Below are 16,401 nucleotides of genomic sequence, written 5' to 3' on the forward strand. Positions count from 1 at the left end.
TATTAACTCCCAGCTCTCTGATCTGGATGTTATGAATCTCTGAGCTTTGGAGGTGACTCCCCCTCAATAAGGGGAACCTTACCTTGCTGATTCCTGGAACTGCTCTGTGGCTGTTGATCAGTTGCCCTGACTTGAGAAACCTGAATGAAGTGTGCAGCTAAAATTGCATTGAAATGTATGAATTTACTCCCTGAATTCCTGTTCTGGAAGGAAGGGCAGAGGGGTAGCCCAAAGGATACTGGATAAATGTAAAGTCTGTGGGAATCCTGCAGATGGAGGTGTCAAAGCTGTGAGCTGGTGCCAAGGACAAGTGCAAAGCAAGCTCAGAAAGTAAAAAGGATCAATCAGTGAAGTTGTGCTGGCCAAAGACCAATTTATTAGTTGTAGTATTTTTACACTCATAAATAGTAAAGGCAGTTATACCAAAGGAAGGGTTCCCCTCCACCCTCATTTCTGGGACAGCACAGGAACCGTGCTGACCAGGGAGGTGCAGGGCAAGGCAGGAGGGTCAGGAACTGTCAGAACAGCAAGACTCTGCACAGGGCCTGCAAAGGCAGCAGCAGAGCAGACTGCTCTGAGGACCTGGCCTCTCCTCAGGCAGGGAATGCTGCCTTTCATGGGTTGGCATTAGCCATGCAGGGGAGAGTCATCAGGGAATATCAGGCTTTCAGTCAATATACAGAATTTTTTCTACAGGCTACCATGCTGGCAGGATTGACAATGCTCTGTATTCAGCAGCTGAAACATCAATCTGAAGCAGTGGAAACAGACTTTTTTCTGTATGAATACACTGTACTGCTCCTTGTCTAACTGGGAACGTGGTGGAGCTGCTAATTAAAAAATTAAACACATCTTAATCAGGATGTGGTGCCCATTAGAACTGTTTACTGTGGTGGAAAACCTGCCAGTTTAGTTAAATTGCATGTGCTGCATTGGACTGCAGAGAGAGCTGCCTTTTCCTCACATCCAAATTCCCCTCAAACATGCAAATATTTGTGTTTAAGTCTGAATTCCTATATTAAGGTCTATGTATGGTTTAGGTTACTTTGTATAGCATTTTTTAATCACACCTCCACCAGGTTCTTCTCTCGCCTCAGACAATTCTCTAGCCAAGGCCAGGATAGGCACACTTTTATTTTTTGAACTGTGAGAATGTCCCATCATGATGTGAAAAAGCCAGGGAGACTCGAGACATCTGAAACAACATTTTTGAGACTCTGCAGAAGCATTCAGGTGCTACTGCTCTCCATTTACATCATCATCATAACCCTGGAAAAAGGTAATGCCTCCTTACCTGGGAGAGCAGCAGCAAAGTGTTCCACCAGGAGCTGCCAGAGCCTGGCAGCTCTTCAAATATCCTGAGAATGTTTGTTGAAGGAGTTTTAAAGTTTGGAAAAGCCACACCACTACACTGAACTGGTGTCTCAGGCCTTGCTGCTTCCCACAGTCCCTCTACCTGATGGAGGCATTGGCTTTGATCTGTGCCCCAGACCAGTGCAATCACACTCCTCTGTTCCCCAAATGGCTTTGGGGCATGTTCTGATCCTGGCCATCCTCCACCCACCCTGCTCAGAGTGCCTGAGTACCAGAAACTCCTGGCATGAGCAAGGAGGTGAAAAACAGGAGTGTGAACCCTACAAGACAATGAGAACTCCTCAAGGAAGGCCCAAGGTCTGTGACCATTGTCCTGCAGCCAGGCTGGGAAGAAGGCTGAACTGGCCTTTCAGAGGGAGTTCCTCTGGTCAGAGATGAAAGCAGGAGGTCATGCAGAGGTTCAGGACAGGTACTGGAGGAATGGAGTCAGCAGCAGCATTGTAGCATTCTCATACATGAAAAAAGAAACCAAACCTGGTGGGGAAGCATCCTGTCCCTCTGCAGTGAGGGGGATTGTGAAGGTGTTTGATACATCTGAGGCACCAATTACCTGATCTGCTGCTGGAGCTGTAGCTCTGCTGCTGGGAAATCTGCACAGCTGAGAACGTGCCCCATCCTGACATAGAGAGAGTTTTACCACAAGCACACAAGAGCCCTGTCTGCTGTGAGGTGATCACCCACTTGTGTACCTGAGCTCTTGTCCTGCCCAAAGCAGGGATCCAGAGCTGGGTGCTGGCCTGAACAAATGCTGACACCAGTTGAACACTAACCAGCCACCTCCTTCCATCCACAGCCACAGCACAGTGCTCCCAGCAGTGCTAGTACGTGTAGCCTTTGCTGTAGAGCTCTGGAGGGAAGCTCCCAAGCTCTGGCAGGTAGGAGCCATTCTCATCCAGGTGAGAGAGAGGCACCGTGTCGTCGTCGCTGACCTGCCGGTCAAACTCTGCCTTCAGCGCCGGCCGCTGCTGCTCGGGGAAGGCCATGGAGAACAAAGCTTCAGGCTCACACACAAACTTGTACACGTAGCGCTCCCCAGCCACCTGCAGGGACAACACCAGGGCAGCTGAGTGCTGCAGGCCCAGGGGCAGCACCAGGGAAGGCTTGCAAAAACATCTGCCTGCCCTGAGACGTGGCAGAGTTGTACATTTGTCCCTGTGCTGTCCTCTGGCTTCTCTGCTGCTCTGACCTCCCCTGGAACAGCTCCTGGGAACTGGGATGCTGCCAGCTGACACTCCCTGACCTGCTAACAACAGCAGCAGCAGTCCCTGAACAGTCTGTACTGTTACACCCCCAATTATCTCTCCAGGGCCCTGGGTGTGCCACAGACCATCCCTACACACAGGACCAGGTTCCAGGCAGCCTTTCTCTCACCAGAGGAAGGAATGATTACATCTCCTTGAAGCTGCATAAATTCCAACTCTCCAGCCATATACAGAAATCATAATTCCTCTTTGTTTTATTTCTCCTGCATTGCCTACATTCAGCTCCTTCACAGCTTCTCCATTTAGCTACAGCAAAGAGAAGTTTTGGGGAGAGCAAGCCTGGGATCCCTGGCTAGCTCAAGGACATTCTGTCTGTAGGACTGCTTGTCTCAAACAAGAGAAGCATAAAGTCTAAGCACAAAGTTTAAAGCATGAAGTTTCCTCCTGCTTTGCAAACTGACCTTCTGCATGATTCCTTTCTCATAATAGTAGCGCAGCGATCGGCTCAGCTTGTCATAGTTCATGGCAGGACGGTTCTTCTGGATCCCCCACAGCCTGGCCACCTGCAAATAAAGCCCCAAAACTCTGGGAATGTCTGTGAACCCAGCCCAAGAGAAAAGAATGCTCTCCAACTGGTTCTCTTTTCACAGATGGTACCATGACACACACAAACATTTCAATAATAGACTCATCAATAATTTAGCAGCTTTTAAACATGAGTGAACTCAAACACTGGCTCACAGAGAAATTCTGGCCACTCCAGAGTTCATTTGCTGTCAGTACTCTGAAAGCTTGAGGATGCTAAAGGGCCTCTTTAGGGTATGTTATATTTAATTTTCAAGTGTCCCAGGTTTATCAGGAGCCCAATCCTGAGGGAACACACTGGAAGAGAGCTGTGCCTTCCTACTCCTACATGATTTTCAGCTTTATCCACAAGACTCTGAAGTCTGCTGTAAGCTGATGACAACCTGCCAAGACAACTCACTGGCACTGAAAGTGCCCATAAATTTTGATATGTAGCAGGAACAGTGCTAAATGCAGCTCTAATTGGAACAAGATACGAACAGATATTAATGGACATTTCTCCCCAGTACTGTCATGTACCACTGGCAGCATTTGAAATTACACTTCAGTGAAAGTAATTTTGAAATAAAGATAGGCTAGGATATATCTGCTTCCAGATTCTTATGAAAACTTCTGCAATCAGTAGAGTTCAAAACTCCAAACCTCAATGTCAGCCTCAAGTATGGAGCATGAAAATACAGCACAGGTCACTGCAAGCTTGAGAGTGAAGTGTCCAGGGAAATGGAGGCAGTGGATAATTTGACTCACTGCCTTTCTTAACCCTGATATTTGTGTCACTCAAGTGTTTTGACCTCTTCTAAAAACCCTGACTTGCTGCAGGGTCTAGTGAGTACGACTGGCAGGCAGAAGCTCCACGGGACAGAGGAAAAGCCACTTGAGAACCTGCAGCCCCAGAAACAGTGGGTGATTCCCCTGAGCCTGTAGAGAACCTCAATGGCTTCACCTCCTCTGGTTCAATCAGCTTGAACTCCATTCCTCTGCCAGTCCAGGCAATGAAGTGGGAATTGGTGGGATTGTCCAACAGAGCCACCAGGAACTGCCAGAGCTGCAGCGATCCCCGTCTCTGGTAGGGGGGTCCTTCCCGGTACCCTCCACCTTCCTGCTTGATGTCTCCTGCTGAGAGGAACAAACAGGATGTTTCTAAAGAGAACAGTGCAAAAAACATTGAGGAAAAAGGGAAAAAAAAAAAAAAAAGCAGCAGCACATTTCACAGTTTCACAAATGTTTACCTGGAATATTTCAGTTCACATACAACAGTGGCCAATTCACAAGTAACTCTTCCAAGAGCAGCTCTGATATATATCACAATTAAGCCACTTATGCTAGAGGGCCTGGTTGCTGCTAAGAAAGCTCAAAAAATGGGATTCCAAAAAGCTGGGTACAAACAAACCTACAAGGACTGTAATGAACTACGTAGGCACCAGTCTGGTGGCTGGCTAAGATGAGTAACCCTATCTTACACCAAAACTCCAAGCCATTCTTTCTCCAACCTTCAAATTTTTCTGGAACAACACAGACATCATCAGTAAAGGACCTCATCTGCTTGTCATAGCTGCAGCCTGAAAGAGAAAGCAGCATCAGCAGTCACAGCCAGCCAGGGTGGTACCAGAGGACAATTCAGTGCAGGGAAAAGAAGACAATCTCTGCATTTCTTACCTAATGTATCTTCTGTATTTGAATGGCTTGGGTAACTCTCAGTGTTTATGTACATGGAAGAACAGTCAGGAACATCTACAGAACAATTAACAGTCATTTATTTAAAAAGCACAGGTGGTAAAATTATCTTGCACTGCAAAGGTGGATGGTGAGTGCAGCTGTCCAACCAAGGTCCTCCCAGAGCCCTCCTGAGGGCTCAGCCTGGTAACCACAGCTTCATCTCCATCATCCTCCCAGTCATGAATTAGAGCAGAAATATTCTGTGTACCACACACCATCCTTCAGAGCAGCCAGGACAGCCAGCCAGTCACCTCTACATCACTTTTATACAAAATCATGGACAATAGGCTACATATGAACCTCTCTCTCATCTTTTTAAGATAATTACACACTTTTCTGCTGTTTTCCCAGGTAAGAAGGCATTTCATTTTTCCAGGGTTATGATGATGTAAATGAAGAGCAGTAGCACCTGAATGCTTCTGCAGACAGAGTCTCACAAATGTAATTTCAGATGTCTCAAGTCTCCCTGTTTTGTTTCACATCATGATGGGCAATTCTCACAGTTTAAAAAATAAAAAATAAAAAACAGCCTTTGTTAAAAACAAGCAGGAAATCTTTTCCTGTTTCTGTGTGTAGTGTATAGTGCTGTCTGTACACTGCATTTTGTGTCTCCTGTATCAAATTTATTTCCTGTACACAGCTGAAATTGGGAGCTTTGGAAAGGTTTATGTTACATTTCCCTCACACACCAATGTCTGGCCATTGCTTCCTGCAGATATTTTGCTGATGCTAAGGGAAGTAAACTCTGAGCTGACAGACTGGGTGTTATTACAATCATAAACTACTCACAAAAAACACATTCCTATCTTCTGGGTTTGCACATTTTCTGAACAGAAGGACCCAGTGAAAGAGTAATATCAATATCACAGTGAAACCCTCATAGGAGCTTTTTATTTATGTGTTTATTTCTGCTAAAGGAAACAATTCAAGATGCCCATTAAAATACCAGGAAACCAGAAGTACCTACATTCCCTCTGGAAGAGGATATTGTGATCTCAGGGTAGGGAGTCTTTGGACAGATCTCCCAGAAAAATAGGATTTATCCCTTGTGGAAAAAGAAGAGGATCACCTGGTGGATCTGGCATCTAGAGAGCTATTTTTAGCATTATCAACTTTTTTCTCATCATCCCCTGAAATCTCTGCTCTCTGAGCCTTGTTCCCATGGGAAGTAGCAGGTGGAAGCTGATCCTCCAAGGGACACCAAACAAAACCCTGGCACTGAGCTGAGCCCACCCAGAGCCCCCTTTCTCTGCCAGAGCTCAGAAAAGCCTTCTGCTGCAAGGATCCAAGGCACTTTTTCTGTGCAAGGTCCAACATATTTGATTCCTTCCCCTCTGCTGCCCTTTCCAGGCTCAGTTTCAGAGCTGACCTCACTTATTTTCTGAACATTCCAGCTCAAAAATACCCCAAAGACAAAAAACTCCCTGTGAAACTGGGAACACCCCTTTCTTCATTTCTGATGGTGTGAGTGTGCTAATCATGAATTTTGAGTCTCTACATACTCCCTTGGGTGGGAAAACCCCAAACTTTCATCTGCTTTGAATGGATTTAACATCACCTTTTACCTCCCATCTTGCAAAGGCTTCAGCTCTCTGACAGAAAGCCATGGTGAGTGTCCCAGCCTTATCTTGGCTGCAGTGAAGAGACAGAACTGTTTTATTTCCCTGGTGCCACCCCCAGACAACACAAACTCCCCATTCCCAGCGGGTGCTGTGCCAAAGCTCAGCCAGCAGCAGTGATGGATGCTCACCAAGGAGCTGCTCAGCCCATTTCTGCCTGTTTCACCCAGTCAGGAAGAGCCAGTTCTGCCTACCTGAGTCGTACACATAATCCACCTGCTCCTGCTTGACCACCACAGCTGGGAACTGCTGCCTGCTGCCTGCCTGCTTCTCCTGCTCGTGCTGTGGCTCCTGCTGCTCCTGTTTGAAGCCCTGCTGGGGGTACTGGAGGCAGGGTTTGGGCAGCTGGCACTGGTAGGCAATGGGGTCTTGCTGGGCCATGCCCTGGGAGGGTGGGAAGGAATGGCACATCTCCACAGGTGGCTGATACGCAGAGCTGAGAAGGGAGAGGATGTGAGAGAGCTGCTTTCTCAGCACTCTGATTTCAGCTGAGGGACAGAAACTTCCCAGAGAAGGATCTTACACAGCCCATCACCCACAGAACGTGGCAGGGTTAAGGTTATGGACATCAAACCCCAGGCAGCACTGGTGGGTCCCACGGGAGGGATCCAGTGCTCGCTGTAAATGCAGGAACACTTCAGCCCTGCCTCCTTTAACCACCAGGGAGGGCAATCCCTGCCTGTGCCTGCCTCCCCTGGCAGTAACTCACCTGTTTTCACTGAGGTATCCACAGCTGGATGTGGAGTGGGGTGGCCCTGCAGGGGTCAGGAAGCTCCTGTGCTGTCTGGGGAACTGCTGGAGCGGTGGCTGAATCAGGACTCCGGGGCTGGGGGACTCTCTGGGTCGGTCATAGGCACTGGAACAGCCAAACAGATATTGCAGCATTTCAGTGCTCCAAGAAGGACTTGTGGCAGCACCTGGAACATGTCAAGTGTGCTGTCCCCACCCTTGGGCCAGAAAACCCCAGCATAAACTCCCTGCTGTCTCATTTCTCCAAGCAGAAAACTGGGGAAGGTGTCTGTGCTGGAGAAGCTCAGACAAGTGGGGTCAGGTGTGGGGCAGATCTTGGAAAGCAGTGGGGAGAGGCAGGTGGTAGATGTCAAGATCGCTGAGTTTGAGGATGGCTGAGGGACAGGGAGGATAAAAAAGGGAGAATAAAAAGGAGGCAAACCCAGAGCTGATGTTCCCATGGGCAGTCCTGGCTGGGGGCCAGAGCTGCTGGGCTGTGCTCAGCAGACAGACAGGGCTGCTGCCACACTCTCCATCAGCAGCTAATGCAGAGCACTTGATTTCAGAGCAGCTCCTGTGCCCTGGCTGTGGGAGCCACGTTACCTGGCATAAAGGCACTGCTCACTGTTGTGCTGGAACGGCTGCTCGTGGCTGCAGGGCTCCGAGGGGCTCTGGGGCTCCTCTTTAACCTTAGCAGGAGGACTGTGAAAGGCTACTGCAGGACAGAAAGGAAAGATCAAATTGACAATTTTCTTCCTTATGGGGAGCTGTGATTATCAGGCATTTCCAAATGCAGGAGTCCCCTTGCTGAATCTCTGCTATGATAACAGCAGCACCCCTGAATGTGGGACTGGGAGGTCTCAGAACCACTCAGCTCATCCAAAACACCAGTGACAGTCCAGGGAAAATAAAGTAAAAAGGTTTATTTCCATTTTCAGTGCACTGGTCATGGCAAGTGCCTGATGCAGACAAGGAGAGATATTCCTGGGTTTGTCAGAATCTCATGAATAACAAATGTGGGTTGCAGTTTACAGCACCAGCAAGTGGCACGTGGGTGTTTACTTCTTGTGCTTTATTCAATCCAGCAGGGGACAAAACTTGCTCCATAGTTCCTCAGAAAGGCTTGTCCTGGCTGAAGGATGGGCTGAGCATCCTCTACCATTGCCTGTGGGCTCTGCTGCTGCTCTGAGGAGCATTTAAGAAGGAAAGTACCCAGAAAGGAACCTAAGTCTAGGCTACCTTTTCAAATTAGGGAAGGATCAGCCCTCCAAATCCAAGCTGTAATCTTTCAGTAAGGCCATCTCCAGTCCTTCATCACCAGCTTACTCCCACCTCTTTAAGTCCCAAGGTGCTGCTGTGTCTGGGATTTTCAGCACTGTGACTGCTTTTAAGGATGGGAAGGAACATCCTGATCCATTAACACCTCATATTTTTGATGAGTTTATTTCAGGAGTGACCCAAACCCGACATGAACCAGCTGTTTTCAAGCCACTTCTCCCTCACATCAAGGACTAAGATCCCCTTCAGAAGCAAGGAGCTGGCTAAAGGGCCAGAAAAAGGGCTTTGCTGCCTCTCATGGCACAGGACACTTCTGTTATAAACATCCTCCCCCAGAGTTAATTCTCACACCAAGAGGGGGATATCTGCCCCTTCCCCCCAAAAAAAACCCTGACTCCTTTTGGCCCATTTTGCCAGCACTCAGAGAGCTTGACAGACTCGATATACATAAATAAACCCACAAGATCCCAGAGCTTGCTGTTGTTCCTGGCTCCTGCTGCTCCTCAGGCACTCCTGGCTCCCAGAGGAGCTCCACAAACAGCTCTGGGCACTGCCCAAACTGAGAGAGGGGAGAACACCTGATCTCCACACACCTGGGGTGGATTCAGCATTCCAGGCATGACACTCCTGCATCTCTGCAAAAGCCCAGGCCCAAGGGAGGGCCAGAAAAGAGTTTTCTGTGTCTGTTTTCTTGTCAATGTCTGGATGGATGCAGCCTGTCTGGAAATGCTGATGGATCAGCTGGGTCTCAGGTGTCCTGCTCTCTCCAGGATACTGAACTGCATGGAATTTTCAAGAAGCTGGATTTGTTAGGAGCAGCCAATTCTTTCCAGCCCCTAATAGCTGGAACAGGCTATCACATTACACCTGACTCATTGATGCACTCAGGGTGAAACTTGGGGCCATCCCTCTCCTCAGTTCTAGGTCAAAAAGAGAAAGAAATAACATCTCTGGCTCAGAGACCAAGCTGTGCTGCAGGGCCACGTCTGGGGAAAGGAGGAAAACAAGAGCAAGCAGTAAAAGTGTTTAATTTCAGTTTACATGGGGGAAAAGGCACCAGAATTTGGATTTGCCCTTCCCCAAGAGATGTGAACATCCCCATGCTACTTACAGTTTTCTGAATGGAAGTCAGGCACAAATTGCTCATCATTGTCTGGAACCTGAGCTGTCAGGAGAGAGAGGGAGGGAGGAGTTACTTTTGGCACTTTGTACAGGATAATTAACACTAAAGCAGAAATAAATCTGTGCAGGAAAAATATGAGCTTTCTGCAGGGATGATTTTAGTGACTAAGGGTAGTTTCCCTTTGGGATTAATGAATACATGTGTGTCCTGGGACAAACCTTGGGGAGAATCCTACCCCTGTTTTATAACTTTAACAATTACTTTTACATCCCTTTTACTGCAGGGAAGGGAAAGATTATTACAGATTGTTGTTATTTCATAAAGCCTGTCACTGCTGCTGAAGGAAATGCTGCTGCTAGTGCAAAACAGACAAACCCACAATTTTTGTTATTGCAGAGTGGACAACAGATTGCACTCAGCTCTAAAACAGAGGTGATGTAGTCAAAATTAAGGGACATAAAGGATAAAGCCCACTAATCTCAGCTGAAACTAAGCTAGACTAGACATGCCAAAAATAAACCTCAGGGAGCATCACTGTGCTAACAGGTGGTGAAAAAGAATGGAACTGGCCAAACCCTTCACTCTGCAGTTGCTGCTCCTTCAAATAACCTGTGTGCCAACAAACTGGAAATGTAAACAATACAAGATGGGGAACTGAGGAAAAAACATCTAGAAAATTCATTCTCTGAATTAGCTTTGAAAAGTGACATGGAAATAGAGGAAATGACAGGGATCATATTGCATGAGCAGAATTTGAATTTCCCAGCCTTGAGGCTCTCCATGGCATCACTGGTGATGTCACAAGAGAATTAAATACTGAAAGCAACAGGCTGCAGAGCAGAGGTGAAATGAAGGGCAAGGCTGGAGTGAAAGCTGGGCAGTGATGTTTGCACACAGCTACAAGCCTGGGCTACAAGTCTAAAGAGACATTTGCCAGAAGACAACTTCAATTTTTATATTCACTACCCACTTCATACAGTTGCAAACCAGGTATTTTCTTGTTCTCCCCAAACCAACACAGGTACTTGGAAGACCTGGGATGATTAATGAGACATCTAAACCCAGCTCTGCTCTTGTTCCAGTCTCTCAGACTGCAACACTGACCCCACCATTTCCCACACAGCTTCCAAGACCTGGAACACTGGAACTTAAATTTGCTGCCTAAGGACACCTGGAGATGTGAATCTGCTCCTTGCATCCATCACAGCACCTGCCTGTGCTTCTTTTCCCCAAGGAAATTTCCTTTTGTTTGTTTCTCTGAATGCCTCTATAAATTATTTGGCTCAGAGTTAATTCCATGCAGTTACCAACTTGGTAACACACCCAAATCTGCCAGAGCCTGGTAAAAACAGTGCAGAGGAAAACTGGATTTTTACTAACCAGGCCCAGGATTTCTCAGTATGAGTTTCTTTTAAGAGCCATCTACAGGCAGAGTAATTATTTGACTCCCAAAAAGAGAAAACAACTGTTAACTGACACTACTAAAAGTATTTTTAAAAGATAACAAAGAGATACACCTATGATTGAAATCACACAAATACATGTAGTGACACACATAAACATATATACAGATGTATATGTGGTTTAAATTCATTAACATTTTTGGCTGATGCCTTTTTTCTAGTTTGCTTCCTTCCCTTTTATTTAAAAAGCAACATAAAAACCTGTAAACAAATAAATATTTTTTTTCTAAATCAAATGTGATAAGAAAAAATAATAAATAACATATTTATGTTTTCCCTTTTTCTTCTGCATTGTTTAGGAAGGTACTCTTCAGTGTTCTGATGCCTTCATCTCTAGAACAAATGTTGACAGGGAGGCACACACAGGACATTAGTAAAAAATATTTTCACCATTCAGGAAGATATTTTGGCATAGTGATGAATAGGAAAAAACAAAAGTTTGCTTCAGAGGGTCATTTTTCCTGTTAAAAGTCTGGAAATGGGAGCAACATGGGAGAAGCCAGTTCTTCCATATGCAGACTAAAATCATAAATTATAATATTAAAACTTATGTTGAATTTCTCAGGCATTTCACTGAGACTCTGATTAGCTGCTATGAGCTATGCAAAATAATAATAGTAATAGTAGTAATAGTAATAGTAATAACAATAATAATAACAACAATAATAATAATAATATTAGCAATATTAATAATAATAATAATAATAATAACAATATTAATAATAATAAATCTCTGCCTATATTCCAAAACCATGCAGTAAGGTTTGCATTATCATTTACTAATCCTGGCTAGAAGCAGAGCATCTCTTTCTTTCTGGTGCTGGGAGCCCACATGTGACCACAGGGGATTTACAAACATCCTACAAACACTCAGATATTGTAAGAGATTCCATGGAAATTCTTCAGATTGGTGAGCTAAAAACATTATCAGACATGAGAAAAATCTAAAATTGAGAGTCTACCAAAAATCAGCTCTGAGGAAAACTTATTGGCAGCTCGAGTTCTTCTAAGATTTGAAGGAAATCAATCTCCTGCACATTCAGCAGCTCAATTACACGACCAGCAATTAATACCTATTTTCCTGCTCTGATAAAAGTTATGTGAATATTTCAATATGGAAACAGCCTGGAGATAATTCCTGCTGCACCTTTCCAACCCTCCTAAAACACTGCCTGATCAACCTCACCTCACTTCAGCTCAGCTTGAAATGAACATAAAACTTCTGATGTTTTTTCCTTAATAATCTTCCTTCAAACATCTTTTTGAAGGCTTAAAAAAAGAATTGTTTGACAAGATTCTCCCACACTTGTGGTAAAATTAGAGGAAATAACCCCGCTCAAAATGCCACACATATTTTTACATCATTATTAAATATTTTTTAAGTACCTAGATCACAATAAATACTTCTGTGTTTATCAAGAGTCTGTACTCGAGGAAGTGTTTTGAATTTTCTAGAAAATGGATCATCTGTAGTACTGGAATTAGAGCAAAATCACCATGTTTAGAACTAATTTCACTTGGAATGAATGTGACTCTCTGGCATTCAAAGTTTTCCTTGAAGTTCAAAGTCAAAACAATTAAGACACCAAACTGAAAAGTATGGAAATTCCAGGAAGGTCCCCCAGAAGTATTACATTAAAAAAAAAAAAAAAGGAAAAAAAAAAGGAGAAAGAATAGAACCATTTGGTTCCCCAAATTAAAACCTACTTTATTGTTTAAGAAAATATCAACGTTCTGGCAACCAACAAAGCTAAGTGACAAATTAGCATAAAATCGAAGCAGTTACAAATAGCCTGAAGGGAAAATTGTACCCAGGAAAGTGGGCCAGCAGCCAAGTTCCATTCATAAGCAAATGCCCAGCACAATGGTGTCATTCAGCGTCTTAATTTACACAAGGCAGAAGTTGGCAAGTCTGAAAAAACCACTTTTGTTTGGAGGCGAGCAAACACAGCAAAGGAGCGGGGCGAACCTGAAAAACAACTCGAGCAAAAGCGAAGCGGAGCTGGGGGCAGGAGCCTCCTACCTTCCGAGAGCCAGGTCTCCTGGAGCTGCCTCAGGTCGTGGAAGAGCTCTGCGGGAACGGGCGGGACGCTGAGCGCTCCGGGCCCGGCACCGGGGGAGGCGCCGCTCCCCGCCCGGCCGTGCCCGGCCCTCCCTCCGCCCCAGGCCCCCCTCACCTTCCGAGTCCTGTCCCGGCGGCACGCCCGGCTCCCCGGGAGGCTCCGCAGCGCCCAGCACGGCTCCGCCAGCGGGCCCGGCCCGGCCCGGGGGCTGCTGAGGGAGGAGCGGGTCAGAACCGAGCCCCGGGCGGAGCGGAGCCGGCCCGGAGCCCGGAGCCGCCACTCACCTGCGGGAAAGTGAACGGCACCTGCTGGTCCAGGTACCCCTTCATCCTCCTCGGCGCTCCCCGCTCTCCCCGGGCATCTGGGGGGTACCGGGGGAGGGGAGGGGAGCTCCGGGGGCCGCCGGGGGCCGAGATCCGCAGCAGCGGCGGAACCGCGATCGCCTCCGCTCCCCGGCGCTGCCGCTGTCCGGGAGAGGCGGCGACCGCGTCGCAGCTGCCGAAACTTGGAATTCGAGGAGGGAGCGAGCCCGCCAGCCCCCGGCCGGGACGGAGCCCCGGGACAGAACCCCGCTCGGGTCGGGTCGGGTCCGGGTCCGGGTCCCGTCCGGAGCCGCCTCTCAGCGCCGGCGGCCCCGGCCCACGCGGAGCCGCCCCGTGCGCGCTCCGAGGCCGCCGTGGGCCCGGGGCCGGTCGCCCATTGGCCCCTCGCTCACGGGCCCGGCTCGCCCACTCCTTTGTTTCACCGAATTTGTGAATGGAGCTTCGCGTCAAGGCGCGCCCGCCAATCCCCGCTCGCCTCGGCCGTGACTCATCGCCGGGTGGGCGTGGCCTCTGCCCCGCGGACCAATCACATCGCAGAGCTGCGGTTCATTCATGGCCCAGCTCCCATTCATAAAAAAAACCTAAAATTCCGCCGAGTTCATTCATGAGCGGCCGCCCCGGGCCCGCCCTGCGCCTCCTCCCGTTTTCATTTCATTCACACTCGGAGCTCATTTTCAAACACTCTTCACGTTCAGTTCTGTTCTGAGGAAGTTTCAGCAAGAGCTGGAAGAAATCTCACACATCCAACAGGAGCGAAAATAATTAAAGCCCTGGCTACCAGAATCAGTTCTACTTATGCAAATGTTAAGGGACGAGACCATTAAGAAAAAAAAATTAGTCTTGGGATTTTCACACTAAAAAAAAGTGTATTTTTTTTTTCCAGATACCAGATGCTGTCTCCTGGGCCCTGTGCTTTTTTTTTCCCCCCCCAAATTTCTCATTTAAAATTCCAAGATACTATATAACATTTATTATTCCTCTTTATCCTCCAAAAAATATTAGTGACAGGCAGGACCTGGTGATAGTAAGATAATCATTCATGGAATTTTATCTCCTGGAAGAGAAATAGGTACTCAAGAGAAAAAGAAAACAGGATAGTTATCTGTAAGGCTAAATGGAACTTTACATTTTTAATGTTTTCTCTAGATCTCACCTCTCCCAGTTCCCTGTACTGCTCTGCTTGCTGCAGAGGGGTGTCTGTGGAGTTTAAGTATCTAGTCAATGTATATTTGATATTTCTGCTAATAGGCTACAAGTCCCCTCTGTGCCAGAGGACCTGACTGACCCAGTTCATGTCTGTGGGAGCAGAACCACATCTGTGAACTGCCAGGGAATTTCCATCCAACACCTGCACCTGCTCCCACATCCTCAAACATTCTACAATGGTCAAATGCAGCACAATTTCAGCTCACTCTGCTTTGAGAAAATCACTGAAGCATGTGAATTAATCTAAATTTTCACTTTTACCACATTTTTTCCTGCTCCTTATGATTTGTAGCAGTCTATTGGGGCTTTTAATTGTAATCCAGTTTTATGGGACAATTGTGAGAGGATATTTCTCCTGGTTAGATTGTTCTTACAAAATTTATGCTTTTAATGTCTTATGAAGTCTAAGTGTTAACACACACTCACATGCTACCCTTACTAGTTAAGTGATAATAAAAACTTGTTACTGAGATCTGACTTCAATCCCTGGCTCTGCTCTGAGCTCCAAACAGGATGGGATTTTCTGCTGTGGGATTTGTTCACTCTGTGATGTTCTGATTTCCCATCCAGCTGGCAGGAACAGGAATGTTGATGTCTGAGGAGCCTTAGGTCTCAGTTGTGTTTTCACTCCTCTGTCACTGTGCAGAGGGACTGGAGACTCTCCAGAACACAAATCTGAGAAGGAGCAGCTGAGGGAGTTGGGTGGGCTCATCCTGGAGAAAATGGGTCAGGGGAACCTTTTCATTCTCTACAAGTGCCTGAAAGGAGGGTGTAGTGAGGTTCATCTCCCAGGTAGAAGGGATAAGACGAAGAGGAAAAGGCCTCAAGTTGTGCAGGGAAGGTTTCCATTGGATATTAGGAAATAATTCTTCATTGGAAGGGTTGTCAGGAATTGGATCAGGCTGCCCAGGACAGGGGTGGAATCTTCACCTGCAGCAGGATGTTCTGCCTGGAGTGGGGGTGAAACAACTCAAACTTCAGCCAATTTGCAAAGCTGTCAGTGGGGAATGGAGAAGGGAGGGATTCACAGTGTTTCTGGTGCCTGGCTCTTTGTCAAAGTTCACCATCCTGACAGCGAGATGAAAATGTGGCAGAGCTGGTGAAGTACCTGATGAAGGAACCACCAGGTGACATTACAGATATTTATTAACCTGCTGAGCTGACAGATGGCCTGGGCACTTCAAGAGCCCAGTCCCACCTTGTGACAGCAGATTCTCCTTAGACTGTGTGTGGAAATCCCTCCCTGGACTGGGGATGGCTCTCAAGCTCACTCCTTGGCTGAGTGAAAGAGTTATTGGTCTGGGTGAGCAACATCAATCTCTACTTCATAATAGTTTTGGCTTTAATGTAATATTCAATATTGTTTCAAAATTAGTGCACTACACTGTATTAGTAGTTATAGCTATCCATACTGTGCAGTAAAAAATTCTGATGAAGATATTTTAGTCTAATCATTATCATAAATAATTAATTTCTATATTAATATACTTGATTTGTCATCCTTAATCCTGTGGGACAAAGCTGTGTAAAGTTTCAATTACACCTACATAATCCTTTAGGTATAAACTGCTGACAAAGTTTTGGACTACTTGATCCAGCAGCACCCAGAGTCCTTTCTGGTTAGGAGTTTAGAAAGCCAGGTGATCCTTTCTGCACCTCACAGTCATTTGTACCAGCCAGGCAGTAATGCCATCTTTTAAATTTGTGGGTTTTTTCTCTG

General features: G+C 46.6%; 1 protein-coding gene across 5 annotated transcripts; it reads right to left on the reverse strand.

Annotated features, from left to right (window-relative positions):
* Window positions 1-348: 348 nt before the first annotated feature.
* On the reverse strand, window positions 349-14,013 carry ETV4 (ETS variant transcription factor 4). 5 transcript variants are annotated; one of them, XM_015651199.2, is made up of 12 exons: window positions 13,437-14,013; window positions 13,267-13,363; window positions 13,059-13,160; window positions 9,615-9,668; window positions 7,829-7,940; window positions 7,206-7,352; window positions 6,691-6,932; window positions 4,818-4,892; window positions 4,652-4,720; window positions 4,105-4,277; window positions 3,038-3,139; window positions 349-2,414 (listed from the first exon to the last, which is right to left on the reverse strand). In XM_015651199.2, exons 1-12 carry the CDS (start codon window positions 13,479-13,481, stop codon window positions 2,193-2,195), a joined length of 1,440 nt encoding a protein of 479 aa, XP_015506685.1. In that variant the 5' UTR covers window positions 13,482-14,013; the 3' UTR covers window positions 349-2,192. The 5 variants fall into 5 exon arrangements, with proteins under 5 accessions (XP_015506685.1, XP_015506687.1, XP_015506686.1 ...); XM_015651201.3 differs by having other exon boundaries at window positions 13,267-13,360; window positions 13,437-13,892; XM_015651200.3 differs by having other exon boundaries at window positions 4,105-4,274; window positions 13,437-13,892.
* Window positions 14,014-16,401: the final 2,388 nt, after the last annotated feature.

Source organism: Parus major, chromosome 27, assembly GCF_001522545.3.
Source record: "Parus major isolate Abel chromosome 27, Parus_major1.1, whole genome shotgun sequence".
NCBI classification, from domain to species: Eukaryota; Metazoa; Chordata; class Aves; order Passeriformes; family Paridae; genus Parus; species Parus major.